General features: G+C 26.3%; 3 protein-coding genes across 3 annotated transcripts; 2 read left to right on the top strand and 1 right to left on the bottom strand.

Moving 5' to 3' along the window:
- Positions 1 to 704: 704 nt before the first annotated feature.
- ENU1_212720 (hypothetical protein) lies at positions 705 to 7,034 on the bottom strand (the record flags this gene model as incomplete). Its single annotated transcript, XM_008862443.1, has 1 exon — positions 705 to 7,034. The coding sequence occupies one exon, from the start codon at positions 7,032 to 7,034 to the stop codon at positions 705 to 707; it is 6,330 nt and encodes a 2,109-aa protein (XP_008860665.1).
- A 1,791-nt stretch (positions 7,035 to 8,825) lies between these two features.
- Positions 8,826 to 9,185, top strand: ENU1_212710 (hypothetical protein; the record flags this gene model as incomplete). Its single annotated transcript, XM_008862442.1, has 1 exon — positions 8,826 to 9,185. The coding sequence occupies one exon, from the start codon at positions 8,826 to 8,828 to the stop codon at positions 9,183 to 9,185; it is 360 nt and encodes a 119-aa protein (XP_008860664.1).
- A 179-nt stretch (positions 9,186 to 9,364) lies between these two features.
- ENU1_212700 (rare lipoprotein a (rlpa) family double-psi beta-barrel protein) lies at positions 9,365 to 10,684 on the top strand (the record flags this gene model as incomplete). The annotated part of the gene is made up of 1 exon (XM_008862441.1): positions 9,365 to 10,684. One exon carries the CDS (start codon positions 9,365 to 9,367, stop codon positions 10,682 to 10,684), a length of 1,320 nt encoding a protein of 439 aa, XP_008860663.1.
- Positions 10,685 to 10,982: the final 298 nt, after the last annotated feature.

The following is a 10,982-nucleotide window of genomic DNA, read 5'->3' as shown; positions in this document are numbered from 1 at the left end:
AATAATAATCAAAAAAGAAATAGTAAGGATATTGAATGAACACAATATTATAACCGAAATTTTAAATAATGGTAATAGATAAAATGAATAATAATTTGAAATAATTGATGAAATAATTTGTTGATATAAAAGAGGAGAATATAGATACAGAGAAATAAATTATGAACATGAATCTGAAGAGAGTGAAAGTGTAATAATCTCAAATAAATAAAATGAAATAAAAAATCAATATCTACTAAAACTTAATTTAGTACTCTTTTATTTCTGTCCCTTATTTATTTTGCTCTAGCATGATAATTAAAACAGCTCTTTTAGAGTACTTTCAATTATAAATTTATAACAACACCATTCATTAAAACTTATCACATATTTTGCCTTTTCTGTTTTGCTTGGGACTTAACCAAATTACTCTTTAGATTTAAAAAATAATATTTTTGAAACTATATGAAAAATAGAAAAGAATAAAGTTTGATATTTTTAATGGCTATTGTGAACGAGTTGTAAAGTAAGTTAAAAACCCCATAGTATTTATCCTTTAACTGTTTTGAAATAACCATGAAACGTTATTTACAATAAAAATAATAAAATTTTGGAGAAGAGAAGTTTAAAGGAGAAAATTTCTTTATTAATCTGAATGAATCAAAATAAATAAATCAAAAGAAAGAAATGTTAAGAGTATAAACAAATAAGTAAATCATTTTAGTCTATTTCTTAAATTCATAAAGTCTGGAGTGTCTTAAAGATTTTCTATGTATTAGTGGTTCAGATGATTTTTTCTTTTTGTCTTCTTTAAAAGATTCAACTGTTTGTTTTGATGTACTTTGATCTTTCAATGGTTTTGCAATGCTTTTATAAACCAAATGGTCATTTTGCAACTTTACATCATCATTTATATTTGTAGTAATTGAGATTCTTTTTTCGTGAAGACGTCTTTGTTGTAAAGAATTTGGAAGTTTAGGTTTAACTTCATGAACATCACTTTTAACTCGCCCAATAGATAATCTTCCTTTGATTGATTTATGGGTTTGTTGTTCATTAATAACTGAAAACCTCAGAGTTGGTTGTTGGTTCTGGTTGAGTGATATTTTTGGTTCTGGTTGAGTGGATTGATATTGTATATTGTGAATATTACTTTCGACACGTCCTGAAGATAATTTCCTTATTCTTATGGGTGTGTGTATTTGTAATTCATTAACAACAGAAATATTTATAGGTACATGTACTTGATTTAAAACACTATTTTGGTGAACTTGGGATATTTCCTTTATGCTTTTTCTTTGTGTTTCTGATTTAATTTCAGATAGTTTATTAATTTTTGTTTCTAGTTGATGAGTTGTATGTATGGTTGGTTGAGGTGGTAGTTTATGAACACTAGTTTCAACCCTTCCAGTTGATAGTCTTGTTACTTTTGTAATTCTAGGAAAAATACTATTAATATTACTTTCAACTCTTCCAGTTGACAACCTTCTTATTTTTATAGGCTTTGTGATGCTTTGTTCACTGGCTAATGAGACTTTAACAGTTGGTTGTTGTTTGGTAACTATATTTTGTTCTTTTTCAATGCTTTGATGACCTATACTATAAACATCACTCTCAACACGTCCAGTAGATAGTTTTCCAATTCTTTTTCTTTTCTTTTGAACTTCCAGTTGTTTTACGTCTTTTTCTTCTTTTTTTACTTTTTTTTCTTTTTCTATTTCATTTTGTTGGTTTGTTCTCGAGATTTTAGGTGGTTTAGTATCACTTTCTCTCTTTTTATGAATGTCGTGCCATTCAGTGAGATTGATGAGTTGTTTTTGGTCAATGACATTAACCTCACTTTCAACTCTTCCGATAGATAATTTTCTTCTTTTTATTATATTAAGTTTTGGTTGTTCATAAGTGACTGGATGAAAATGAGTATATTTTTCATGAGCTTTTATTAAACTTTGTTTTTCAAGTGAAGGTTGTTGAGTAATAATTTTAGTGATTTTTGGTGTTACATATTTATTTTTGGTACTTTGAGTATCTAAATGAAGTTTTTGTATATCTTGAATATTATCACTACTTCTTAATGAAGATATATTTTCTTGACTACTTTCATTAATTTTAAGCAATTGGAGTTGACTTGGATTTATCGGTTGTACAACATCCTTTGTAGTTCCTTCAGACAAATTACTTATTCCAGTTATTTCTAAGTTTAAATTTGGTATATTATAAATACCACTTTCAACTCTTCCAGTTGATAGTTTTCTTATTTCTATTGGTTTGTGTAATGCTTGTTCATTGATAATTGAAATATTAAGACTTGGTTGTTGATTAGGATTGATTGTAATTTTTCTTTGATGTTGAGCCTGATAATTTTTTAAAATATTATGACTATTTTCAATACTTTTAGTTGATGACTTTGTTATTTTTTTCTTTTTTATTTGAATTTCTGATTGTTTAGTATCTTTTTCAAGTGAAATATTTTCATTGGTTGTACTTTCTTTTCTTGTTTTTGAATCTTTTTTTATTTTATTCAGTGGTTCTGATAAAATAAGTTTTGGTTGTTTCTTATCAATTTCCTCTTTTTCTATATCTGTACCTTTCTTAGTAATGTCAGTAGTAGAAGGTTCTGAAATTAATTCTGAGATACCTTTAATCCCATTTTGATTTATTTTTTGTTCATCGGTATTATTTTGAATTTCATTAGCAGGAAGTTTAATTGTTTTTTCCGATAATTTAGGTATTTTTGTTTTTCTTTTTATTTCATCTGAACTTCGTGGAGCTTTTAACTTTTTTTCTTTTTGTGATTGAGAGACTTGAGATTGAATTTTTTTATTAACTTCTATTAATTTAGGTAATGTTACCTCTTTATCTAATTCTTTTTCTTGAACATTATGTACTATTTGGTGTTCTATCTCTTTACCTTCTGAAACTACATTTTCTTCTTGTTTTTTTAATATGTTTTGTTGATTTTTATACTCTTTTTTTAATGTTGTATTAATTTTAACTTTTTCTTTTAATTCCTCTTCTTCCATTTTTCTTGGTTCATTTGATGTTATTGCTTTTTCTTCCTCTACAATTTGTTTTGATTCTGGTTTTCTATCTTTTTCTTCTACTACTACTTCTTTTGGTTCTTCTTCCATTTTTCTTAGTTGGCTTGTGTTTATTTCTTTTATTTCTTCTGTTATTTGTTGGTCATTTATTATTATGTTATTTTCTTCTTCCATTTTTCTTGATTCATTTTGAAGTATTTCTTCTTCTGGTTTTTTTGATTCATTTTGAAGTACTTCTTCTGCTGGTTTTTTTGGTTGTGACATTATGTCTTTTTCTTCTATTAATTTTTTAAATTCATTTACAACTACCTTACCTTCTGTTTCTTCTTCTACATGTTTTGGTTCATTTAGTACTACATTATTTTCTTCTTCTTCCATTTTTCTTGACTCATTTTGTTTTGTTCCTTTTTCTTCAATTACTTCTTTTGACTTTGGGATTGATTCTTTTCCTTCTTCTACTTCTTTTTGTTTTTTTGTTATTACATTATTTGCTTCTTCTACTATTTTTCTTGACTCATTTGGTGTTATTTCTTTTTCTATTGCTTGTTTTGGTTTTATATTATTTTCAACTGTTTTTTTTGTTTTTTGCGTTACATCTTTTTCTTCTACAGTTTGTTTTAGTTCATTTAATGTCATTTCTTTTTCTTCTCGTACTTTTGATGTTTGTTTTTTGTCTTTTTCTTCTTCCATTTTTCTTGGTTCATTTGGTATTATGTCTTTTTCTTCTTCCACTTGTTTTGGTTTATTTAGGTGTATTTGGTTTTCAGGTTTTTTTAATTGAAGTGTTATATCTTTTTCTTCTAGTAACTTCTTTAATTTATTTAAAAATACATCATTTTCTTTGGTTGGTTTTATTTCATTTGGTAGTAACTCATTTTGTTCTTTTAACTTAGTTGATTCGTTTAATTCCTTTTTTTGTATTTCCTCAGAGTTTTCTTTTCTATTATTTTCTAAATGCATCTTTTCTTCAACTTTTTTGATTTTTTTATCCACATTTATTTGTTCATTTATTGTTTGAATAGGAATAGATACCCCAACGTGTTCAATAATCATTTCTTCTTCTTGAATTGGTTTTGTTAATAGAGAAGTCTGAATATTACCTTGTGGTTGTGTTAGATTTTTTATTATTGCTTGTTCTTCGTTAATATGAATTTGATCTTTTTTAAGTAATTCTGCTTTATCTACCTCATTGTTTCTTTTTTCTTCTTGTTCTTGTATCAACTTCTTTGGTTCCCATATTCTTAACTCTTCTTTTATTTGTTTTTTCAAATAATCATCTTCCAACGTTGTTGATTCATCTTCTTCGGTTATTGTTTGATCGTCTTCAGGTATTTTTGGTATATTATCCGATGTTGGGTTATACTCTTCTTGTGGTAACATCTCCTTTTCTTCTGAACTTTTGAGTTGTTTTATTTCCCACTGTTGTGGTCTGTTATTTTCTCCTGTTTTTATTGAGCTATCCCAAGTTTTCTTCGTATCATTTTCACCAACTTTTGATTCAACGTCTTTGTATCTAAACATTTTTTCATCCCCTCCACTTCTTATTTCTGTGTTGCTATCTTTTCTTGTTCTTATGACAGTGTTGTTTTTTCTTTTTTCTTCTTCTCCATTTCTAGAAACAATTGAGTCCCAGAATTGTATTTTTAACATATTCCATTTCTTTTGTTCTTCTTCTTGTTCTGTTTTTCTAGCATCATCTAATATTTTATTTTCTTCAGTAACTTTACGTAATTGCTCTGGCACAATTATTTTTATTTGTGATAATCTTTCTATTAGTTTTTTTTTATCATCTTCTTGTAAGGCACTAAGTCCAACTATTGATGTTTTGATACTCTTTTTTTTTACTGTTTTTTTGTGTTTTTTGTTGTTAGCTTTTTTAGTTGACGTCAAATCAATACACTCCGCATCAATTACCTCTTTTGTTTCTAATGGTTTTATTGGTATAGTCTTATTTTCAGATATTGGTTGGTCAATTTCTTTTTGTTGATTTACTTCTTTTAAATGAACTGTTTTTTCAATACCTTCTTTTGTTGTTTTTTCCTGTATCGTTTGGGAGTCTTTATTTTCTTTTTTTAACTCAGAAACTTTCTTTTTAACACTATGATTTATTTTCTTTTTAATTTCACTGATTTGAGTTGTTTTCTGAGTTTTGTTTTCTGAGTTGTTTATTAGAGATTGGTTAGGAGAATTATTTACATTTTCTCCATTAGGAGAAAGAAATCCTTGAGATTCAGTTTCGGGTGGTTTAGAGTGGTCTTGAGGTTTAATATTTAATGAGTCTTCAATTAATTTGCTGTGAACTGAATGACTAGTTTTTCTTATTCCATTTTTAATATTATTTGGGTTTAGTTGATTAACAACAATATCATCAATAACCTTATTTTGGTTCCATCCAAAAAATTCTTGTGTAATATCTCTAAATAACTTTTTATCAATAGTTAAGTCAATTGGTGGACTTTTTCTTTCTTCAATAAATGGAATATCTGTTTGTTGATCAATACTATTGTCTGGTTCATTTGTTTGTTTCTCTTCATTAAACGAAGTATCTTCATGTTGTTCTTTTTTACTTCTTTCAAGTTTTTTTATTGTTTTGTTTATAATCTCATTTCCATCATTTATTTGTGTGTTTGTATGCTCTTTTTGTTGTTCATCTTCATATCTTGTTGTTTCATCTTCATATCTTGTTATTTCATCTTCTTGTGTTATTGTTTCATCTTCTTGTGTTATTGTTTCATCTTCTTGTGTTATTGGCTTTTCTTTTTTTAATGAGCCAGTCTTTTTATTGTTATCTACCATCCTTGCTTTATGTGTTTGCTTTTTTACAACACTTTTACTAACAGTCTCCATTCGTAGAGGAGTAACAGCGCTTTCTAACATTTTTTGTGTGAATGGACTATCGAGTTGATGTGAGTCAAGTTGGTATTTTCCTAGTTGTGGAATTATATCAGAGTTGGCTAGAGGTTTAATAGGCTGAGTGGATAGAAATGGCGTTTTGTTTTTAGGAAAGATAATTGAAGAAGAGCCAGGACTAAGTTTTTTTTTTACCTCAACATTTTTATTTTCTTCACTTTTTTTTCTTTTAACTAAATTACTACTGTGTCTTTCCAGTAAATTTTCTTCAAACTCCTCTGATGGATAAGTAAAAGATGGTTGATCCAATTCTGGTTTTTGTTCAACCTCAACGCTATTAGAAATATTATCCCCTAAGAACATTTCGTATAATTTATTTCTTCGTTTTTCATCACGAATAACATTAAGAGAAAAAGAGTTATGTGGAAGACGAACACCTAAATTACTCTTCATTAAACCAGTAACTTCTTTATTTATTTGAAGTAATAGTTCATAAGGAAATCCAAGTTTTGAAGATAAAAGTTTAGCTAATCTGGTATTTGAACGAACACCACCTCCTTTATCACTAATAGTTAATATAATGTTTTCTATTAAATCATCAAAAAAGTCTTTAATTTCTTTTTTTCTTTCTTTTGGAATATCAAATTCATTAAAGACATCATCCAATTCTCCAGGAATATCGTCTAATGACAAAACACCTGTATTAATATTTTCAATAACATCTCTTGTTTTTATTTCTTCTTCTTCCTCTTCTATTTCTTCACCATTTTCAAGTATTGGATTAACAGGTCCATACAAGTCATTTATTACTTCATCTGTAAGTGGTATTTCATTAAGTGGCATTTTATTAGAAAACTCTTCTACAAGTTTTTTTAATCTAATGATGTCATGTTGCTCAAATTCACTTTCTTCTTTTCCTGTTCCAGCTTTTTCCATAAGATAAAGTTCTTTTTCTATTTGTTTTGGACATCTTATTTCGACGTCATCTTTTATTTCAAAAATGTCATCACTAATTTCTTTTTTTAATGGTTTCTTATAATTATCTTCTACAACCATTGTAAGTATTCCAGGAATTTCTTTTGTATTTGTAGATATTAATCTATGTGCTGGAACTGGATTTATTTCTTTTACTACTTCTTCCTCTGTTGACTCAGAAAAATCCATTTAAATGAACCAGTTCTAATAAACTCTTTCATTTTATTCATTCATTAAGTTTTAATTTATGTGTTAGTTTCTTTATTATTTTTTTTTACTTTCCTTTTTCTTTTTTTTTCAACTTTTTTATATAATAACAAAAATGAAATTTTATGTTTTTCTCTTACTTCTTGTTTTTATAAATAGTTCTGATATTGTTTGTTGTGTCACATATCCTTCATCTCATTCACTTAATAAAAGTATTTATTGGAATGATATTGATCAAATAAAAGATAAATTAAAAGAATGTGTTAATAAAGATTCAATCAATAATGTTACAATTAACAAAATTATTGACCAAATTCTTAATACAACTAACTCAAAAATAATTAATCAAAGAAGTTATGGATAGAAATAGAAATGAATAATACTGAAAATTTTGAATTTGAAATGGAAAATGAATGAAATTCATATTTATATTGTTTATATTGCATTAAAAGCTTATACAATCTATAAAATGAATATCAGTATTGACTTAAGACTAAATTCATTTTTATTCCTTTTGAATTAAAAAAAAAAATAAATAATCTATAAAATTAACAAAGGACATTTAACCAAATTTATTCTATCATCTATTGATTTAATAGGTTAAGATAAAAAGAGTTGTCAACAATTAGTACATTTTATTGATTATTTTGATTCATTCAAATTAATTTCTATTTATGGATATGATGAAGATACAACTTCAAAAACCCTCTGTAAGTGTATTTCTATTCTCGTAGAATCTTTATAAAAACTTATTACAATAAAATAAAAGAATATTATATTAAAATATATCAAAAAGTATTATCTTTTGCCAATTCCCATCTCCAAATTTTACTCTTTCCAATAACTCAAAGCATTGAACACATTGTGTTATAAAGTTAAAACAAAACTCACTAATGTTTTAATTTCTTTTTAAGCTTTATTTTTTATATTCAAAAGATATTTCATCTTACTACTTAGAAGAAAGAAACTGCTACAAACAGAAATAGAATGTTAGTAAAACAACATTATTAAAAGTAATACATAAAATAATATAAATGTCATACAAAGTAGATGATAATCATTCTATTTTCTTTATTCGTCTCAGTATATTATCAATTTATTTTTCATAGTGTTATAGGTTAAAATAGAAATAACAAATAACATTAAGAATAAAAATATTTATTAGAAATGACTATTAGTAGTATCTAGTTTATTTCATACATACTCTTCTAAATAAATATTTATATTATCATTTAAGTCTTTTAATTAATATTCATTTGTTGTAAAAATGTTTAATGCTAATTGAGTAGATGTTATTTTGATTATTCTGTTTAAATGCAATAACTTCAACAGTACCAATAAACTTTATATGTTATACTATTTTTAATAATATGTTGGTATTATTTTAATTCAAAGAATATGGATTTTGACTTCTTTATTTTGAAACAATTCTTTTATTATTTGACTAACAAGAAATTATTTCTCATTGTTTTGAAACACAACAAAAAAAACATAAGAAAAGAAAAAAAAACAGAGATTAAAATAAATGCAAAAAGTTGTCTACATAGCTTATCAAATTTACCTTCGATTTTTGATTGTTGTTGTTCTGTTTTATCACAAATAATATAATTTTCCTTTCAATAAAACAAAAGTCTTTATATCTACTTTTTGGTAATTTAGAACATAATTTTGTTTTACTAATATGAAACTAAACTTACGATAAAAGAATTTCAGTGAAAAGAACAACACAGAACAGATAATTAAAAAACTAAAAAGGTGTCAAATAATAACTTGATGAAAAGGTTGTCAAAAAAGACAGTACTTCTTATTAAAACACAGCTCAGTGAAATAGAAAGAAAAAATAATGACCCAATCACAGACGAACTATTAAGGAGAGTTGTTGAACAGATTCGTGAAGGCTTACTAACACAGTCACTTGATGAATTAATTATTTGTTGTTCAACTCTTCAAGGAGAAGTAAAAATAAAAGAACTAAAAATTAAAAAATTTATAAATGGATTAAATGGAGAAGATACTAAAAAATATGAAGATAAAATAATATTATTAATGAAAGTCCGAAAATCCATTTCATCAATTCTTCAACAACTCAATTTTCAAAAAAAAGTAATTCTTACACAAACAACACTCTGTTAATAATTTATTTAATAAGTTAATTTTTTTAAGGAATTTTTTTTTGAAAACTAACAATAAGTCAAAAGACTATATTTAAAATTTGAAGTTTTCATTCAAATTACTTAAAAGGAATAAATGAATTAAAAAAAAAAGAAGAAAAAAGAACTTGGAATTTTGTGTTTTTTTTTTGATAAAAAAGGATGTTAATTGTTTTATTTATTGCTTATTCATTTGGGAATCTAACTCCTTTATCTGAATGTAAAACAGCTGATATTACTTATTATGAAGGGTATGGTGCAGACTCTGTTGCATGTCATTTAGGTACTGATAATTTAGATACAATGTTTAGAGCTGCACCAAACGAAGCGTTTTACCTTTCTAGTCAACAATGTGGAATTTGTTATGAAGCAGTTGGAGAAAAAGGATCAATAAGATTTATGGTAACAGATTTATGTCCTGCTAATGGTAATTCAGATTGGTGTGCATCAGATAAAACACATTTTGACTTAGCTGCTAATGCATTTCCAAAAATTTGTGAGAAAGATACAGGACATTGTGACATTACATATAGAATGGTTGCTTGTGATATAACAGGAAATGTAAAATTATTAACAAAAGAAGGGGTGAGCGAATATTGGTTAGGATTTTATGTAAGAAATTATATCATTGGATTAAAAGGAGTAAAAATATCATTTGGTTCAACTTGTCAAGAATTAACAAGAACATCTGACAATTCTTGGGCATATCAAGCAAATGGTAATCCAATAACAACTCCAATTACAATTACTTTAACTTCTATTGCAGGTGATACTGCTACAATTATAATGAATGATATTATATCAAATAAAATTTATGAAGGAAATAATCAATTTAATATCCCTGATAATACCTTTTTTGAACCAACAACACTTACTAAAACAAATAAACCTTCCTCTTCTTTAGAGTGTTGTCCATTACCATCTTTTGACATTATCTTCACAGATTCATTCCATTCTTTTTGGACTTATACTAACAAAAATTCTGTAACAATTGTTCAAAATAATGCTCATTCTGGAAATGCTGCTCTTAAAGCCTCATTATCTGCTTGGGGAAGTTTCCAAATATTAGCTAATTCTCATACAGTTTTAGTTGACATTTATGATTCTGTTGAATTCTACATTAAGTCTAGTACTAATGCAGAGTTTTGGTTCTGGGCTTCTGGAAAGACTGATGCTTCCGCTAAAACTATTACTACTACAACCGAATGGCAAAAAGTTAGTTTCAAAATGACTGAAATTGGTAATGATGGAACTACTTTTGGAGGAATTGAATTCCAAAGTAAAACTAATGGTAACATTGACTTTTATCTTGACGACATTAAATTAGTTTTAAAAGAAGGTAGTTGTAATCAAATGTGTTCTGACCATACTCCTTCTAATTGTCCTACAATTATTCCAGACAACAACGATAATGATAATCATAATGGAAGTGCTGTATTAGCAATAGTTATTCTTAGCATTATTATCACTTCCATTATTTAACAAATTTTAATGATGATTTATTTTGGTTTGTAAAATCTTTTGACATGTAAGAATGAATCAAAAAAATAAAGAGATTTTCCAAATGAATGGTTCTGACGTTGTTCCACGTTTTTTTTGTTCTTCAGTTTCTTTTGATTTTCTTGTTTTAATCATTATATCACAATGGCTGCAATTCAAATGTATAACCAAGTCGTTCCTTGTGGCAACTCTGTTGACTTTAAGGATATTGAAGATGGAGTGTCTCTCTTTATTAAAAACGTTTGTTGAGATGATTAGGTAAGTGAAAAGAAGAATTAAA

Source organism: Entamoeba nuttalli (genome assembly GCF_000257125.1).
Source record: "Entamoeba nuttalli P19 unplaced genomic scaffold asmbl_10139, whole genome shotgun sequence".
In the NCBI taxonomy this organism is placed as follows: domain Eukaryota; phylum Evosea; order Mastigamoebida; family Endamoebidae; genus Entamoeba; species Entamoeba nuttalli.
The sequence above is the reverse complement of the archived record's forward strand: the minus strand, read 5'-3'. Positions and strand labels throughout refer to the sequence as shown.